Consider the following 19,999-nt stretch of genomic DNA (forward strand, 5'->3'; position numbering starts at 1 on the left):
AGCAGCATCACCTGGAAAGGTGCCCCCTGATGGGGACAGCAGCCCCGGGGGACAGTCCTGGACTGTCCTCGTCCTGTCTCCTGGGCCCCGCACACGTCTGCTCTCTCCGCTGTGCAGGCGCCTGGACCAGCCTCGTCCTTCTTTCTAGCTGCTGCCCCTCCCTGACCCCGAATCTGTGCGTCCGCTCCCTGCACCCACATGCGGTGGCCTCGTTTATTCTTCCTCTGGGGGGGGGGGGACACCCTGGGCGGGCAGTGACCTCGGGGCGCGGCCTCTTCCTGCACTTGACCTTGTGACCGCCGGTCCTGCCTGGGGGGCCGGTGGCGGGTCTGTTGCAACCGCGCCCGGTTGTAGGATTCTCCGCGTGTCCGGGCTGCGGCCCTGCTGGACAGCGCCTGCCGCACTGACCACTCAGCGCCCCCTGCCGGCGGGTGCCGGCGCGTCCCCCCACGCTGGGTCCGGCTTGACGGACACTGAAGGTGCGCGACCCGCACGGGGAGAGCCTGGACGTGGGGGCCCTGAGCAGTGGGCGGCGGGATAAGGGGACTGGCCGCCGCCAGGGGGCAGGAACGGACCGTCCTTCCTCCCACGGCCTCGCCCGGTCCCACCACCGAGTCCAACTCCGCCGAGGTTCGCAGCATTTGGTCCCCACCCGCGCCCAGCCCAGGGGCGTGGCCAGAGCTGAGCCCGGCGCGCCTGTCCCCAACCAGCACGGCCCCCGGGGGCGCGTGACGCCGCGGCCGGGTCAGGAACTGGCCGCACCGAGACTGGGAGGCCGCGCCCGCTGACCCTGCCCGCCGCCCCTGCCCGCTGCCCGCTGCCCCTGCCCACTGCCCGCCGCCTCGCCCGCCCCTCCAGCTCGCCAGCAGCCCGCGGGAGCAGCCGCGATGGAGATGCCGAAGGTCCCTGGGGGTCCGAAGGCTGCCAAGGGCCGGGCCGCAGCGCCCAGGTAAGGGGGTCAGCCCGGACACGTGGGGCGGGCTGGGGGCTGCAGCCAGAGAAGGGCCAGGACTCTCCCGAGGGCTGGATTTCAGGGGCTCCCAGCTCAGGGGAAGATTCTCGGGGAGCAGGGTCGCGGGGAGGCAGCAGTGAGTGCGGGGCACAGCCGGGTGGTCCTGACCCTGGGACTGAGGTCCTGGGGCCAGTGGACGGCAGGAAGGAGGGTCTGCCCTGCTGGGCCCTGGGGTCGGGGGTGGGGGGCAGCATTGGTCTGAGTCTCTCCCAGGCTTACCCAGAAGCTTCTCTGACCCCTGAGCTGGACTTCAGGGACAATCCTGACTGATATCCTGGAAAACTTGGGTGGGTGCTGAGGCGGCCCCCTGGGGAACATCTCAGAAGGCTGATGGGACCTCGGAGTCTACCAGAGACCTGGAGAGAATCGGTTATTTCTCGGCATTGTGTGTGTGTGTGGGGGGGGGGGATTGGGTGGAGGGAGGAGGTGAGAAGGGGGAGTGAAGGGGAGGGGAGGGGACGGGAGGGAAGGGCAGCTGTCTCTGTTCTGGCCGTTCTTCTCTGTTCTTGGGTTGGGCAATTGTATGAGAGACAGAAGAGAGAGAGAGGAGAGAGAGGAGAGAGAGAGAAGAGAGGGAGAGAGAAGAGAGAGAGGAGAGAGAGGACAGAGAGAAGAGAGAGAGCACTGTTTCTTTGGCAAATGAATTCCTTTTTTTTTTTTTCCAGACCTGCTGGATTCTCTCTGCTTCTTTTAGCTTTCTTACCCACAGGAGTCTAAAAAAAAATATCTCTGCCCCAAAGTCCCACTTCACTTCCTCAGGATACTATAATAGAAGCATTTCTGTGTTCCTGTTCGCTTAGGCCACCTGAGTCCCCCTCGCCACACCTGAACGCTGTCTGCTCCCCTCCTGCCTCCTGCCACTTGCCGTATCGCTGTTTTCTCATCAGCACTCACTGAGCACCGTGGTGTGCCCAGGCCCAGGATTAGGACGGGGGACAAGGAACGGGGTGGGGGTGGGGGGAGAGGGTACGTCTCAAGAGCTCGCCACCCAGGGTGCAGCGTGGAAATGAAGACCGGGCACAGGAGCACATTGAGCGAGCAGGAGAGGAGAGAGGTGGGGCCGGGAATCCGGGGATCTGGGGTGCGTGGTCGCCACGGAAATGCTGCAAGTTAACAGGAAATGGCATTTCTGCAGGGTTTTAAATATCATACATATGGGCCCCCACATGTGTCTGTTTAAGGGTGGTAAAGGGGTAAGAGGTGATGGGTTGGGTTGCTGCGGACTTTGCTTAGACCTGGGACTGATTGTGGGTTACATTTCTTTGAATTCGTTGAATTTTAGTCAAAATGGCTGTGGTTACTAGGAGGAGAAAGAAGAAATGAGTTTTGCAATTTGTGGGGGAGAGTCCTGTGTAGAAAGGAACCAGTTCCTACCAGTCAGAAAATATTTATAGCTTTTATTTTGGGGGTGGGTGGGCACACTCAACAGTGCTCAGACATCATTCCTGGCAGTGCTTGGGGGACCATACCTGGTGCTGAGGATAAAACCTGGGTCAGCCACAAGCAAGGCAAGCTCCCTACCTGCTCTACTATCTCTCTTAATTAATAAGCAACTTTTTATTGCTTATTATAACAAGGGCTTATCAGAAAATAAATCCATAAAAGCCAATTTGTGATAATTGATTTTTTTTTCTTTTTGGGGTCACACCCGGTGATGCTCAGGGGTTACTCCTGGCTTTGCATTCAGAAATCACTCCTGGTGGTGCTCAGGGGACCATATGAGATGCTGGGAATCGAACCTGGGTCGGCCGTGTACAAGGCAGATGCCCTACCTGCTGTGCTACCGCTCCAGCCCCTGTGATAATTGTTATAACTCACATGATGTCGCTAAGGTCCTTGTCTGAAGATGCATGGAGCTGGTTGGTACTAGCTGGTTGGTGCTGTGTTACTGTTTTTGCTCAGTGAGCTCGGTGGGCTTCTGTACAGCTTTTCCACCCAAGTTGTGGTGATCCCACTGGGCTGTCAGTGCTATGAAATTTAGAGGTGTCTCGTGGCCATGTGCTCCAGGACCTGCAATGACTTGGAGGCTTGGCACGTTGAAGAGGTTCAGTTGTGGAGCTGGGCGGTTTCTCTGCCAGAAAATGGTGATAATGGGAGCTGCTGGTCCTTCAGTGGGAGGACGTGGGGTATTTCCTACCCCCGTTTTGAGAAGGCCCCAGAGTTTTCAGCTTGGACTCATGTACCTCGCAGATTCTGTGTCTTGGCATTCTTTACAGGATTAGTTGACTAATTTTGAGAATAATTTTTTGGGGGATCACATCTGGTGACACTCAGGGGTTACTCCTGACTCTGCACTCAGGAATTACTCCTGACAGTGCTTGGGGGACCATATGGGGTGCCGGGGATGGAACTTGGGTTGACTGCATGCAAGGCAAATGCCCACCTATTGTACTATCACTCTGGCCCCCATTTTTTTTTTTAGATTTTTTTAAAAGAAAAGTTTGAGAGAAAAGCTGGAAATAACCATTTAGAAAGTCATAGTCAATTAGAAAAATTGAGGGTTCATTTCTTTTTTTTTTATTAGTGAAATACCATGAGGTACAGTTGTAGATTTACAAATTTTTGTGCTTGGATTTCGGTCATACCATGATCAAATACCCATCCCTCCACCAGTGCCCATTTCCCACCACCAGGATAATATCCCTCCCCCCATCCCCCCCATCCCCCCCTGCCACTCTCTCCTTTTGGGTGTTGTGTTCAGCAAAAGAGGCATTGAGTGGCAAACATGTTCAGTCCAGTCTACTTTCAACCTGCATCTCCCCTCCTGGGAGGATCCTCCAAATACCCTCCATTTGGTGCTTCCTTCTCTATCTGAACTGTCCTTTCCCCTAGAATACCCGGCTGGCTGGCCCCCATTTTTTGACCCAACCTAGTGGTGCCGAGGGGTGACTACTGGCTCTTTGCTCACGGAGCTCTCCTAATGGGACTCGGGGGTCATATGGGTGCCAGAGACCAAACCTGGATGGGCCACATACAAGGCAAACACCCTTCCTATTGAACTATGTCTGTGGCTGTCTCCAGCCCCAAATTTTGAGAATCATTTTAATGAAAGCCCTTATCTGAGTTGAATTGACTGCAGATGGCCAAACACTATACCCAGGTTACAAAACAGTCACTCAACTTCTTGGCAGGGTTCAGGGGACCATATATGGTGCCAGGGATTGACCCTGGACTGGATGTGTGCAAGGCAAGTGCTCTAGCCCTGTACCTGCTGTGCCAGCGCTGCAGGTCACATTTTTATTTTTTAATTTAAAAAATTTTTATTTTTATTTATTTATTTATTAGCGAATCACCATGAGGTACAGTTACAGGCTTACAAACTTTTGTGTTCGCGTTTCAGTCATACAATGATCGAGTGCCCATCCCTTCACCAGTGCCCATTTTCCACCACCAATGGTCCCAGCATCCCTCCCACCACCCCCACCCCGTACCCTCCACCCTACTCTGCCTCTGTGGCAGGGCATTCCCTTTTGCTCTCTTTCTCTTTTTGGGTGTTGTGGTTTCCAATAAAGGTATTAAGTGGCCATCATGTTTGGTCTATAGTCTACTTTCAGCCCGTGTCTCCTCTCCCATCCCGAGCGGGTCCTCCTAGCACCCTTTACTTGGTGGTCCCTTCTCTATCTGAGCTGCCCCCTCCCCCAGCATGTGAGGCTGGCTTCTAAGCTGTGGAGTAATCCTCCTGGTACTTATCTCTACTATTCTTGGGTGTTGGTCTCCCATTCTGTTACTTCATATTCCACAAGTGAGTGCAATCGTTCTATGTCTGTCCCTCTTTTTCTGACTCATTTCACTTAAAGTGATGCTCTCCATGTTGATCCACCTATATGAAAATTTCATGACTTCATCTTCTCTAACAGCTGCATAGTATTCCATTGTGTAGATGTACCAGAGTTTCTTTAACCAGTTATCTGTTCTTGGGCACTTGGGTTTTTTCCAGATTTTGGCTTTTGTAAACAGTGCTCCTGCAGGTCACTTTTTACTCCATCCATTCTATCTCTTTCACATCTATTTTATTTTTGTAAAAAGTTGTTTTTTTTGGGGGGGCCGCACCTGATGATGCTCAGGGGTACTCCTGTCTGTGCTCAGGAATTACTTCTGGCGAGCTTGGGGGACCAGATGGGGTGCTGGGGATCAAACCCATGTTGGCTGCAATGCAAGGCAAACACCCTAACTGCTGTATTATCTCTCTAGCCATCCCCTCGAGTTTCTTTTAAGGAATACCATTTTTATTTATCTTTTTTCTCCTTTTTTAGAGAAATAGTTCCTCTCATCTCCCAAGCTGTGCTCAGGGGGGCTGGGGCTCCCTCCCGGTATTTAAATACAAACACCCAACTTTGAGGTGCTGCCCGGGCCCTGCTGGGAATGCCCTGGGCCAGTGCTGGGGGCTTCCAGCCACACCTGGGGGTGCTCAGGGTCCCCCAGGGCTGCATCAAGTGAGTCCTCACATAGGGTGAGGACAACTCATCTGGCCCCTTCCTTTGTGATCTTGATCTGGTAGGTCTAGATTGGATACGGGAAATCCGTTCTTTGAACCTTTGTCCTTTACTGTGTTTATTCCAACATTGTCCCTCGCTATTTGCCATGGCTTTTAGCCTTCGTGGGCTGGAGCGATAGCACAGCAGGTAGGGCGTTTGCCTTGCACGCAGCCAACATGGCCAACCCGAGTTAAATTCCTCCGCCCCCCTCGGAGAGCCCGGCAAGCTACCGAGAGTATCTCACCTGCACGGCAGAGCCTGGCAAGCCACCCATGATGTATTCGATATGCCAAACACAGTAACAACAAGTCTCATGATGGAGACGTTACTGGGCCCGCTCGAGCAAATTGATGAACAACGGGAGGACCGTATCTCGACCGTATCTTTAGCTTTCAGAACAGTCAGGGCTTGAGAATGCTCCCCTGCCCCCCCCCCCCCCCCCCCGTGTGGGGCTCTGAGATATTCAGAGAGGGCCACAGGTAATAAAGTCACATAAATGTGTGACCACAGCCCAAGGCTGGGGGCCATCCGGCAGGGCAGGGCAGCCACAGGAAGGAAACACAGTTTGGAGGCGGCCACAGTTGGAGAGAGAGTGAGGAACGCGCATGAATAAGGGCTGGTGGGTCCTAACTACAATACAAGCCTTTAGTGAACCCCGGGGAAGGCTGGGTTTGCGCCGGAGCAAGCGCGCAGAGACGGTTTCCCAGTGCGTCCGCGCCAGGCACCTCAGGACGCAGGGCCCCAAGGACAGTCGGGTTCCCAGGGAGGGTCCCTTGCGGGAAGGTCCACGTGCTACTTCTGCCCCTTAACAGGAGCAGCCGGAGTGCGCAGGAGCCGGGCCTGAGGCTTCTCCTCCTGGGGAAGCGCGGCGCAGGGAAGAGTGCCACTGGGAACAGCATCCTGGACCGATCAGCGTTTGTGTTTAGACTCAGTGCGCAGGCGGTCACCAAAGAGTGCCAGAGCGCGCGCGGGACTGTGCAGGGCATGGAGCTCGTGGTCATCGACACCCCCGACCTCTTCTCCTCGAGCATCAGCGCCGAGACCCAGCGTGGCCACCTCGAGCGCTGCGTGGAGCTCTCGGCTCCCGGCCCCCACGCGCTCCTTCTGGTCATCCCCATCGGCCACTTCACGAGAGAGGACGAGGAAACCATCTATCGCGCCAAGTCCAGGTTTGGACCGGAGATCATGAGGTACAGCATCGTGGTCTTCACTAGGAAGGATGAGTTGGGAAATGACTCCCTGCATGAGCTCATGGAGAGCAGCGAGGCCCTAAAGGCGCTGGTGCGGGACTGCGGGGGCCGGTACTGCGCTTTTGACAACAAGGCCTCGGGGAAGGACAGGGACGAGCAGGTGTCCGAGCTCCTCTGCAAGATAAAGCATTTGGTGGACCAGAACGGAGAACAGCCCTATTGCCTGAACCTCGGAAACGAACACAGTGAACTGCAGATGAGAACTCATGCCCATGTCTTCAAGTACCACTACGATGCTGGAGCAAGTGGGACAACAGAGGCGCAAGTAAGTGAGACTTTATGGAACAGAGGCTTCGTTTAGGGGACAGTCACCCATACACTGGGAAGAGGAGGCGCAGAGAGCAGGGTCCTTTAAATACGGACTTTATTCGACAAAATAGGATTTGTTGATGACTCCTCCGCGTCTTTCCCCTTGGCTTCAATAAAATCGCCTATTCCAGTCTCCACCTTCTGTTCCTGGGACCCCAGAAATCACCGAGCCTTTTCATGGGCTCTGACATTGGCATCTTTCCACGTAGTCTCACCCTTCCTCAATTCTCTCGCCTTTGGGTCCCGCATTGATACAGCTTTGAGGTGACTCCATCTCCACCCCTTTTCTGTGCTGACTCTGACCGATTTACTGGGCGTCTCCCTTAGAGGACTTCAAGCTTGACATTCAAACCTTTTGGGTTTTCATCTTATCTTTGTAATATTTTGCTTTTTCCTCTCAAGTCAGGTACTCACCATTTTCATCCAACCTAGACCCAGACATCAGCGTCACACCACAGTGCGCTCACCTCCAGTATCCTCGAAGTCAAGTCTCGTTTGACCAACATGCCCGTCACCCATCTACTTCTCTCCTTTTCTGCTGTCACCCGCTGGTCCTGCCAGGCTGTTTTCTCATCCCTGCTGTCTTGCCAGGAGCCTTCCAATCACTCCACCCTCACCTGTCCTTTTCCCTTACTCTTCAATCCAGTATTTAATGCAAAAGACAGCTGTAACTAAACACAAACACAGACTTTCTGAGAAGCTTGCATTCAGTTGGAGTGGTTTCTGTGTGGAAGCAAAGGTATTTCTGCCTGGCTGTAAGAGAATGTTGCTATAGGGAATTCTATGAATTTAAATGCCAGAGAAAGTAAAACTAGCAAAAACGCATCACAGGGGGCTGCTTTTGGTCAAAGTGGAACTTCTTGGAACGGATGAGTTTGATGCTCAGACAGGAGGAAGGGAGAGGAAAACCAGAGTTTATGAAGCATCTGCTAAGTTCCAGAAACTTAGTAGAGAGGTGGGGGTCGCACCGATCTGTATGTAATTTCTGCCTTTATTTTCTAGGATTCTATGAATGAAAGAAGTGATAGTTCATATGGTAAGATGATCTTTAAATATTTTGAACTCAATTTTGTATTCAGTTGAATGTATTATACATTAAAATGGAAAATAGACTAGTCAGGACAGAAATGTACCCTGAAGATCTTCCTCAGACCAGGCCCATAGTCAGTTCCTCAGGAGACTTTTCATGTATGCACTGGGTGTAGCCCAGCCAAGGACGTGGTGAGAGAATGCTTGACCTCCTCTGAAATCTTATGGAGTTGGGCCTGACTCTGCCTCTTCTTTCTGGATCCTGGTTAATCATGATTCATTTTTGATTCCTTCTGAAGAAACAGAACTAATTACTTCATGGGTAACTCTGGCATATAGAGCCCAATCTTTAATGTACTGGTGACCAAAAGTGGCACTTCTTGTGTGCACTGTTGTCAGTATGCAGAGATCTACCTCATTCTATGTAGTTGCTGGAGTTGTGTCCAAAGAGGGGCAAATACAGCTGATTTGGCCATCGCCTTGCTGATCAGCTCTCAGGTTATTTATGGATCAGCCCTGTGCAATAAGTAAATATTCAGTGATGAATACAATAGATAACTTCTCTGTTCTCATGCCCAATAATAACCAACGTTATTAACCAAATAATTATAGTGATTTAAGCAGACATTACATACTGAGAAATTAAATACATCACTCAATAGGATATATATCATTTAATACTTAGAATATATAAAATATCATCTTTATAATAACCCTTTTTTCATAATTTTATTTATTTATTTATTGAATCACTGTGGGAAAAGTTACAAAGCTTTCAGGTTTAAGTCTCGGTCACACAATGATCAAACACCTTTCCCTTCACAAGTACTTATTTTTCACCACCAAGAACCCCAATATAACCCCCCTCCCACCCCTCCCAATGCCTGTGAGGCAGATGATAATAATAACCCTTTTATAAGGAAAATGGTATTACCAATATTCTCATTTTACAGAGGAGCCAATTTAACCAGAAATATGGACCCTCAAATTCTGCCAACATGTGAAACATTCAGTTCTATCAATGCCCATCAGTCTCACTCCCCAGACACAAAGTTATCACTGAACAGAGTTGAGTTCATTGACTGTTGGCAAGGAGGCAATGGAATACCACGGGGAGTCACAGAGTGAGGGTGAGAGAAAGGACTGTATGTAGGATGTGGGCTTGTGTGAACTGTATTCACTGGGTTCCGTGGTATCAGTAGCCTTTCAGCTGATACTTTAAATGTTTCCTTTACTAGTCTTGGTGCTTAGACCTAGACATAAGACTCTCATTATAGGGCCTGAAGGAATCAGACTAAGTGACCACATCGAGATGCCATCTGCACTTTGTTTAGGTCATTGATTTGGTGTTGATCGTAGCTCTTGGGAAAAGTGTTTGGGACAGGAGATGTATGGAAATAGGACTTTATGGGATGTGTGTGTGTGTGTGTGTGTGTGTGTGTGTGTGTGTGTGTTTCAGCATACCCAATGGTGCTTGGGACTTACTCCTGGCTCTTGGCTCAAGGATCACTCCTGGCTGTGCTTGAGCACCATATGAGATGCCAGAGACCAAACCAGTATTGGCTGTGTACAAGATAATTGCCTTACCCACTATGCAGGGGAAACATCCTAAACACTGAACTATCTCTCTGGCCCAAACTCTTTTATTCTTAACCCTGAAACAGTATCTATTATGTGAATATACCACTAAGAAGCATTTTAATTATAGGTTTTTCATATTTTATTCAATATATTTGAAATAATTCAAAGACTTAACCTATCCTTAAAAATAGGCTCTGCTTATTTCAGTATAAAACCATTTATGTACAAAAAAGCCCTTTAGGGGCTGGAGTGATAGCATAGCGGGTAGGGCGTTTGCCTTGCACGCGGCTGACCCGGGTTCGATTCCCAGCATCCCATAGGATCCCCCAAACACAGGGCCAGAAGTAATTCCTGAGTGCATGAGCCAGGAGTAACCCCTGTGCATTTCCAGGTGTGACCCAAAAAGCAAAACAAAAACAAAAACTAAAAAAAAACCCTTTATATATTCATACTTAGTTAAGTGCCCAAGAATGAAAACACAAAGAGTAAATGCAAACATTGGTAGTATCTGAAGGGTAGTGTGAGGGAAATCATAACTAGCCCATATTTTTCTCTATATTAAAAAACCTCAACCATGAATGGATTAGGTTATTTTTGGAAAGATTTAGACTGAGATCTACTTAACCATACCTTCTATTCATTGTTTGCATATTACTGAAAGTGTCTATCATTTCAAGGAAGCCTAAAAGTCCGTCTGATTTGTAATTCTCAATGCATTTCCCAGCATGCTCCAGTATCAACCTGTAGTAATGAGATGAGAAGAATCAAAGGTTTAAGACTAGCAAAGGCCAAGTTTAATATGATCATGTTTCCTGGCAACTTCACACTTTATGTAGTGGTGCATTTGCCTGTGACCCTTTCGTGGCTTCCACTTGCTGGGTATTTTCTGATCAGGTCAGAGTTTTATGGGTTCACAGTCCTACCATTGTCCATGAAAATTGACAGAAATGAGAATCAATCCCTGTAATCTCCATATTCAACTGCAAGTGGAGACTCTGAGTCTGCCTGTTTTGCCCTACAGGGTCAGAAGAGATGCAGGTGCAGTCGACCAGCAGTGACCTAGCTCCCGAGACTGAGGACTCAGAACTGAGGGTCCTTCTGGTGGGCAAGCATGGCGCGGGAAAAAGCACAATTGGAAATTGCCTCCTGGGGAAGCAGGTCTTTGACACCGGATTCAGTGAAAAGCCTGTAACCATGAGCTTTCAGTCTGAGAGTAGAGACTGGAAAAAAAGGAAACTTTTGATCATCGATACTCCAGACATCTCATCTCCAGAGAGCTTTCAGCGGAAGTTTCAGAGATGCACATATGGGGACCCCCATGTCTTCCTGATGGTGATTCCCATCGGCTCGTTCTCCAAGGAAGATAAAGCTCTGCTGAAAAGCATGCAAAGATGTTTTGGAAGGAAAGTCTTTGGGCACATGTTCATTCTCCTCACCAGGGAAGAAGATAGACGTCAGAATACAGAAACGTTAAAAGACAGAGATGATTCTCTCAATAGTCTCCTTAAGAAGTGTAAAAATAAAAAATTCTCCAGATACAAAGAAATGGGGGAGGGTGAGCAGAAACAGGTGGATCAGCTCCTGCAAGAACTTGTGAGTCTGACAGAGCAGAATGCGAATAAGCCATGTGCCATGGAAGGTAAGCAATGGACAGAAAAATCTTTCTACATTCTTTAAAAAGGAGCAGAAAATACATTAAGGACCTTTATTTCCTGAAGGGCATAGAGAGATAAGGGCAATTCCATTCTACTGACAGATGCTCAAGAAAATTCAAAATAAGATAGCTTTATTTAGAAAAATTGTAAGGAGAATGAGAAAGCGAGAGAGGGAGAGAGAGAACACTACAGGCTGTGCTGTGAGTAGCAGAGATGGTGCCTCTTTCTTACATTTTACTGGGGTGTCTGCATCGCAGGTGCTATCCTGGCCTGGCATTTAGTCCTTTCCGTAAACCTGTCTCTCACATGGGTGCGAAGGTCTTGAGCGAAGGAGTTGATCTTTCCTTATTCCTTCTTTTCCTCACAGTGTGTCTTTTGCGGAGGACTCAGCATTGGTGAGAAGATAGTCTTCATCATACATTTAGCCTCTTGTTACCTCTTTCCCCCGCTTTTTGGGGGGTGTTTAGATCACACCTGGTAATACTCAGGGCTCACTTTTGGCCCTGGAATCAGGGATCACTCCTGATAGGTTGGGGGACCATATGGGATGCCAGAGATTGAACTCGGGTTGGCCGCATGCAAGGCAAGAGCCATCCCTGCTGTACAATTGCTCCAGCCCCTCCTATTATTTTCTTGAACTGAGTTCTCTCTCCCCATATGTCAGTCTCTCTTTCAATCTCTTATTCTGTCTCTCTCCCTCTCCATCCTTTTATTATTCTTTGTAGAATCTCTTGATTTTTTTTCTCCGTCGGAGAGGGGAGAGCACTTTGATTTGATAAGCTCAGGGATCTTAAAAGCTCTCAAGGGCAGGGTCCACATGGCACTAGGTGGGCCTTGGAATCCCCATAACTCTGTCATATCTACTGCAGGAGGCTCCAGCTAACTCTATTTACGTGTTCTAGCCACTCAGTCGGAGATTCGTTCAACTCAGCATTACCATCCCTTTCCCTTATTCAGATGAGACTGTTTGAAGCAGAAGAGAAAGGGTTGCTCTTGGCTTGGGGGTCTGAGACACACCTGTTTATTGACTTGTCATGTTCTGCATGGAGAGAGCCAGGCGCTAGCAACCTCTTAAAGGAGAGATGTGGGAAAGTGAGTAGAACCTTCGTGGAGAAAACCCAACTTGCAGTGGAGTCTAGAGAATGGGTAGAGTATGGATGCAGGTACAGGAAGCTGGAAGATATTCTTTTTTTTTCTTTAAATTTTTATTAGTGAAACACCATGAGGTACAGTTGTAGACTTACAAATTTTTGTGCTTGGGTTTCAGTTATACAATGATCGAATACCCATTCCTCCACCAGTGCCCATTCTCCACCACCACCAGTCCCAGTATCCCTCCCCCCCCCCCCTTCCTCCCATCCCACCCTACCACTGTGTCAGGGCATTCCCTTTTTTTTTTAATCTCTCTCCCTTTGAGTGCTGTGGTTTGTAAAAGAGAGATTGAGTGGCAATCTTGTTCGGACTATAGTCTGCTCTCATCACGCATTTCCCATCCTGAGAGGAACTTCCCAACTCCCTTTACTTGGTGCACCCTTCTCTATCTGAGCTGCCTTTCCCCCTAGCATGTGCGGCTGTCCTCAAAGCCATGGAGTAATCCTCCTGGTACTTATCTCGGCTATTCTTGGGTGTTAGTCTCCTATTTTGTTACTTTATGTGGAAGATATTCTTGAGAGTACACTCAATTGCAATCTAAGTGTTGGCCTGAGCACAGCATTTGTAGGGAAAAAAAGAGACGATCTTTATGTAGATAGAGGTGTCACACTTCTAGATAATGGCACTGAGAGAGGAGATCAATGACAGAGGTCCTTGAGAATCATCCTGAAGGTTAGGACGCAGAGACTAAATTTCATGACAAAAATGGAGGTGCTGGAGGTCAGTCTACTTCTTTTCATCCTCTAAGCATAACTATGAAACTATAGGTTTAGGATCAGATATTTGAAAAGTTCTCCTAGGTAGAATTCTCTCCTTTATGTGTTGAGGTGGATATTTGTAACTTGGCAAAGGTTTTATGACTAAGGAGGTGCATAAAAGGATCTAATGGATGGACAGGTCACAGACTGTCTGAAATGCAAAACTACAAGGAACCCTAGCAAACATATTGTAAGATCTTTGCACCTGACATTTCATTAACAGGAACATGTATTCTCCATGCACACCATACAGAACTAAGGTAGTGGATTATCCTTTATTAAGATAATGAATGACATTCGATTCATAGTGAAGACACAATTAAACACAAGTTTAAATTTTAACTTCAAGTATTTTTAAACACAAGTTTAAAGTACTCTTCGTGCCTTCCAAGTGGAGCTCAGGGGGCCTGTGGTTTCTTTTAGAAATTCTTGGCCAATAGGGAGGATATGGTACTGCCGAGTTCTTACTGTGCCAGGGACCCCAGTGGTCACTCTGGTCACTCTGGTCCTCAGGGACCTCCAGGACTGCATCGGGTAAAGCCTGATACTCAGAGGCAGTGTAGTCCTGGGGATGAAGGCCTGGCCAGGTACATGCCCTCACCCACCTGTTATCTCCTGGACCCCAAGTTGATTTAAATGAGAAATGCAAGCTAGCATGATTCTGCAAAGGAAGTGGCAATCCTTTCACAGTATATGTAATTTAATTGCTTTTTAATAAAAATGTAAAGTTTAATAAAGTAATTTTTCAAATACAATGAAGATATTTTGCTTTAGGTGACAGTAAAGGAAGACAAAGTCATAAGACAAACAGAAGACAAAGATAAAATATTAGGCTGGAGCCAGATGAGTAGGAGAAGAATGAGAAAGTCAGAGGACTCACAGGGTGCTAAGAAGTCAGAGAAGATTCCAGAATAGCAGCAGAAGAGATTCAGTTCCCTGTCAGGATTAGCACTGGACAGAGACTAGGTATCAGGTCCTGCTTCTGAGTTAATAAACGTTCTGACGTACAAGTCATTTCTAAGTGTGGGGCAGGAGCTTCCAGATGAGGGGAGCTTTTGCGTTCTGAGCATCCTCTGATGTAATATGTGGTCTAACTGGGAGAGGTGTACTCAGGTCAACTAATTTTTTTTCCATCCTTATTTATTTATTTATCTAATTTTTAATAGAATCACCATGAGATGCAGTTACAAAGCTTTCATGATTGAGTTTTAGTCATCTAATGATCGAACACCCATCCCTCCACCGATGCACATTTTCCACCACCAATGTTCCCAGTATTCCCCCCACAACCCCCACCCCATTCCATCCCCTGCCTCCGTCGCAGACACCTTCCTTCTTACTCTCTCTCTACTATTGGGCATCATGGTTTGCAATACAGATACTGAGAGGCCATTGTGTTTGGTCCTTACTCTACTTTCAGCAAACATCTCCCATCCCGAGTGACCCCTCCAAACATCATTGACTTAGTGGTCTCTTCTCCATCCCAATTGCCTTCTCCGCCAGCACATGAGGCCGGTCTCCAAACCGTGGAGTGATCCTCCTGGGGCTTGTGTCTACTGACCTTAGGTGTTAATCTCATATTATCTTATTTTATATTCCACAAATGAGTGCAGTTATTCTATGTCTGTCCCTCTCTTTCTGACTCATTTCACTTAGCATGATACTTTCCATGTCCTTCCACTTATAAGAAAATTTCATGACTTCATCTTTTCTAAAAGCTGCATAGTGTTCCATTGTGTAGATGTACCAAAGTTTTTTTTAATCAGTCATCTGTTCTCAGGTACTTGGATTGTTTCCAGATTTTGGCTATTGTGAACAGCGCTGCAATAAATATACAAGTGCAGATGTCATTTCTATTGTGCTTTTTTGCGTCCCCAGGATATACTCCCAGAGGTGGTATTGCTGGGTCATAAGGAAGCTCAATTTCTAGTTTTTTGAGGAATGTCCATGTTGTTTTCCAAAAAGGCTGGACCAGTTGGCATTCCCACCAACAATGAACGAGAGTCCCTTTCTACCCGAATCTGCCCCAGCACTGGTTGTTCTTGTTCTTTTGGATGTGTGCCAGTTTATGTGGTATAAGATGATACTTCACTGTTGTTTTGATTTGCATTTCCCTGATGATTAGTGATGTAGAACATTTTCTCATGTGCCTTTTGGCCATTTGTATTTCTTTTTTGAGGAAGTATCTGTTCATTTCTTCTCCCCATTTTTCTATGGGGTTGGAAATTTTTTCTAGTAAAGTTCTACCAGTGTCTTGTATATCCTGGATATTAACCCCTTATCTTATGGGTACTGGGTAAATAGTTTTTCCCATTCCGTGGGCTCTTTCTGTATTTGGTCACTGTTTTTTTTTGAGGTGAAGAAGCTTCTTAGTTTAATGTAGTCCTATTTGTTTATGTTTGTTTCCACTTGCTTGGTCAGTGGTGTTTCATCCTTGAAAAATTCTTTTAGCTTTAATATCGTTGAGTATTCTACCTACATTTTCCTCCATGTGCCTTGTGGATTCAGGTCTGATACTGAGGTCTTTAATCCATCTGGATCTGACTTTTGTGTCTAACGTTAGACAGGGACCTGAGTTCACTCGTTTGCATGTAGTTGTCCAGTTTTTCTAGCATCACTTGTTGAAGAGGCTTTCCTTGCTCCACTTCACATCTCTTGCTCCTTTATCAAAGATAGCACAGCGGGTAGGGCGTTCGCCTTACAAGCGGCCAACATGGCCGACCCGAGTTCGATTCCTCCGCCCCTCTCGGAGAGCCCGGCAAGCTACCGAGAGTATTGGATATGCCAGACACAGTAACAACAAAGTCTCCAATGGAGACGTTACTGGGCCCGCTCGAGCAAATCGACGATCAACGGGAGGGCCTTTACCTTTACCTTTACCTAAATGATCACTTACTTGAGAGTCTGTGTCAGAATATTCAACTCTGCTCCTTTGGTTTGCGGGTCTGTTTCTATTCCAATACCATGCTGTTTTAATTACTACTACTTTGTAGTACAGTTTGAAGTTGGGGAAGGTGATGCTGCCTCTCTTCTTTACTCTAAGGATTGCTTTAGTTTTTCGTGGGGGTTTATAGTTCCATATGAATTTCAGGAGTGTTTTGTTTATTCCTTTGAAAAATGTTATGGGTATCCTTGTAGGGACCACATTGAATCTGTCTAATACTTTGCGGAGTATTGCTCAATTAATTTTTCCTTCTTCCCTTTCTACAGATACCCTGAACATTATCCTTGTGGGGAGGGGTGGAACTGGGAAGAGCGCAACTGGAAACACCATCATCGGGAGGGAGGTGTTCCCCTCACAGCTCAGTGCTCAGCCGGTTACCAAGACCTGCTGGAGCCAAAAGAAGAAGTGGGGGAGACAGGATGTGGTGGTTGTGGACACGCCTTCCCTTCTCCTCATACCTAGTGACTCAGAGCGTTCGTCCCAGCCAGAAGAGGAGATCCAACTCTGCTCACGCTACTGTGAAGGGAACAAGATTCTCTTTGTCCTGGTGTTCCAGCTGGGAAGGTTCACTCAAATGGATCAAAATGTTTTGGTGCAGTTAGAGGCCATCTTTGGACAGAACGTTAAGGAATACACAATTGTGCTGTTCACCCGGAAGGAAGATCTAGGGGGTGACAGCATTGAAGATTACATTGAGAATGTAGATTGCAATGCTCTTAAGGAGATTGTTAAAGAGTGTGGAAGGAGAGTTTGTGCCTTTAATAACAGAGAGTCAGGCCAAGCTAAGGAAACCCAGGTGAGAGATCTGCTGAAAATGGCCAATGATGTGATAGAGAACCATGGAGGGTGTGGATATACTTTTAATTTGGAAAAGAGAATTAAACACATGGAAAGTGCTCAGGGAAAGTCCAAATACAAATCTCAGAAACAGGATTCAAGAAATTGCAAAGAGTTTGTCTCAAATGCATATCAAGGAGTAAAGGAACTCGCTCTTAGGAAGTTGCAGAGTAAATCTACTGAGCACTTCCAGAAGTGATCCCAGAGCATAGCCAGGTGGGACCCTCTGGCCATCCCACCTCCAATCAGTTTCTAGGGACTGGAGAGATCACCCAATGGGTTGGGCACATGTTTGCGGGTAGCAGGCAAGTTTCAATACCTGCCACCACGTGGTTTCTGGAGTATCCTGGAGGAGCTCCTGAGCACCATGATTGTAGCCATCCAAAACAAACAAACAAACAAAAAAAGCGAAGTTCCCAAAGGTGTCTAGTGTAGCCAGGGCCTCTTTAATTTAGAGACCCTCAGGCTGGGGGCAGGCATGGTAGAACAGAGCAAAAGGAAGAGGGCCTATGACTTGGAGAGTTTGAGAGGTATACACCCCCCCCCCCCCACACACCATTTCTGCTCGGTGGAGGGTTATAAAAGATCCGACTGGGGCAGATAATAGGGAGTTAGAAAGTAAGGAAGAAATAAGGTTGAAAAGTCAGGAAAAATGTTTCAGAGAAGATTATATAGACCTCTATTTACTTAATTGAAAAATCATTCTTTTTTTTGGCGTTTGGGTTATTCTCGTGGTGTTCAGGACTTACTCCTGGCTCTGTGCTTCAGAATTACTCCTGATGGTGCTCAGGAGAACATAGTGGTGCTAGGAATCAAACCCCAGGCAGGTGCCTGCATGCAAGGCAAGTGGCTTACCCCCTGGAACATTTCTCCAGCCTTAAATTTTAATTTTTCTTGCAGTTCAGGTAACACAGTGATAGTAGAGCTAACGCTTATGGATTTGATGTACAAAGCACCTCACCAATACCAAAGTGCCTAGGACCCTCCACCACTGTCCTGATGATGTTTCTAGTCTCTTTCTCTCTCTTTCCCCGCTCACTCCACTGCTTAGTAATCTCAGTTTCATAATCAGAGTTCAAGGGTTTGTCATCAGAAGCAGTACAAGAGTGACAACAGTTATGTGGGCAGGTTGGAAATCAGGAGACACCATGACCCAGTAGAGGTTGGCAAGGGGTCAAAGGACAAGGTATTTGCATAGAACCAGGGGAAGCCATTTATAAGTGCTTAAAAGTAGGCCCATGCCCAGCCAACTCCCGAGAGTGACAGCTTGGAGGAGCCTGACTCCTGTGGTCATCCTACTACCCAGGGCTATTGGCCACTGGTCTCGGGCAGGTGCAAGGCCATGTCGCTCTTGAGGCAGTTGCTCCTCAGAAGTCTTCTCACTCCAAGCCTGAGGGGAAAGTGGGATCCACCCTGACTTTTTGGGTTAAGGGAAAAGGAGTTTGTGAGGATTCAAAAGATTTTGTTGCTCATCACCACCATGAATGGACCAGGGAAAAAAAATCAGAATATGGTAAAATTGCCCAGATTAGATGCATATGCAAAAAATTTTAAGTGCACATCTTAAATCTTCTGGAAAAAAATAAATGGAATCACTCCTCTACATGTTCTCTTTCATTTTGTTATTTTAAATCCCGGAGAATCAGAAATTAGGTCACGACTCAGAGAACTCAAGTGAGATGCGTGGCCTCCTCAGGAGCTCGCTGTCTCATGTAAGGGAGCCCAGGATGAGGTGGTCAAGGGTGGGTTGGGCTGGTTGGCCCTGGGCTCTCAGCTCTGTCCTGTCTCCCTGCTGAAGGAGACTGTGCGGAATACTCCTCCAGGTGGGGTGTGGAAGAGGGAATCTTGGAATCTTCTCCCAAGGAGGAGTGTCAGGTGTTTTCTGTGTGAACACTTTACACATGTTTTGAGGACAGGATCTACGTCATCTGCTTCTTTCTGGGAGAATCTATCAAGTTCCCTCCAAGATTGAAGCAGTTGTAAGAACATGTAGTGCCACCATGAATACTTTTTTGTTTCGACATAGCTCTTCATATGATGACTTCAGGGATGTATGTACAAATTCAGCTGAGTGATAAAATAAAGAGGAATGTAGCTCAGAGTTCATGTCGTCATGTTTCATTTTATTCATTTCAAAATGATGCTGGTGCCCCCTTCCCCCGCCCCCTCCCCCCTTGGCGACTTATGTGAAGCATCGAGGAGAGAGATGGCCACTTCCACTTTCTCCAGACCCACTCCTGCCACCTCCGGACAGGCTGGGAAGTCTAGGACTGATAAACTGCGATGAGGCTTATGGACTTTGAGTCCCACCAGCCCCACAGAGTAGCTCAAGCCACACCTGGCGTCCACTTGGTCTTCTGGGCACAAGACTTAACCCCCACCTTCTGATTTCTCAGGGAGCCGTGGCCCCAGGCCGGGGTTAGGCATTGCTCTTTGCAGGAAAGGAAAGTCATTTCTAGGCCTTAGCCAAGCTTTGCTTGGTCCTTCACCTTCTCACAGAAGAGAATTTCAGGAGGAGATGAGCACTGAAGTAAAAACAGATTTTGTTTGGAGTTTTTTTAGGGAAGAGGAAGGAGGGAGAGAAAGGGAGAGAGAGTAATGCGTTCAAGAGAGAACATGGTTGGGGCTGGAGCAATAGCACAGCAGGTAGGGCGTTTACCTTGCTTGCAGCTGACCCGGGTTCGAGTCCCAGCATCTCATATGGTCCCCCGAGCACTGCCAGGAGTAATTCTTGAGTGCATGAGCCAGGTGTGACCCAAAAAGAAAAAAAAAAGAGAACATGGGCTTCTCCAAGGGCAGAAAGTTCCTCAGTACATCTCAAGAGGGAAGATGCGGGTACGACATGTGCTTGGCCACAGCCCGCGAGCACAAGCAGCACATGGGCTCAGGCAGCATATGTGCATGCTTCCTGTGTTCAAGCTGGCTTGTATAGGGTTTCTCCCCACCTGCCTCACATGGGTCTTTCTATGTAGGTAAGAGTCTGTTGCTAGGGTCGTT

At 47.8% G+C, this 19,999-nt stretch overlaps 1 protein-coding gene across 1 annotated transcript; it reads left to right on the plus strand.

Moving 5' to 3' along the window:
- The first annotated feature begins 887 nt into the window (after window positions 1-887).
- On the plus strand, window positions 888-19,103 carry GIMAP8 (GTPase, IMAP family member 8). Its single transcript, XM_056106785.1, has 5 exons — window positions 888-949; window positions 6,300-7,002; window positions 8,049-8,082; window positions 10,678-11,295; window positions 16,432-19,103. Exons 1-5 carry the CDS (start codon window positions 888-890, stop codon window positions 17,199-17,201), a joined length of 2,187 nt encoding a protein of 728 aa, XP_055962760.1. The 3' UTR covers window positions 17,202-19,103.
- The last annotated feature ends 896 nt before the right edge of the window (window positions 19,104-19,999 follow it).

This window comes from Sorex fumeus, unplaced genomic scaffold (assembly GCF_029834395.1).
Source record: "Sorex fumeus unplaced genomic scaffold, SorFum_2.1 ptg000143l, whole genome shotgun sequence".
NCBI classification, from domain to species: Eukaryota; Metazoa; Chordata; class Mammalia; order Eulipotyphla; family Soricidae; genus Sorex; species Sorex fumeus.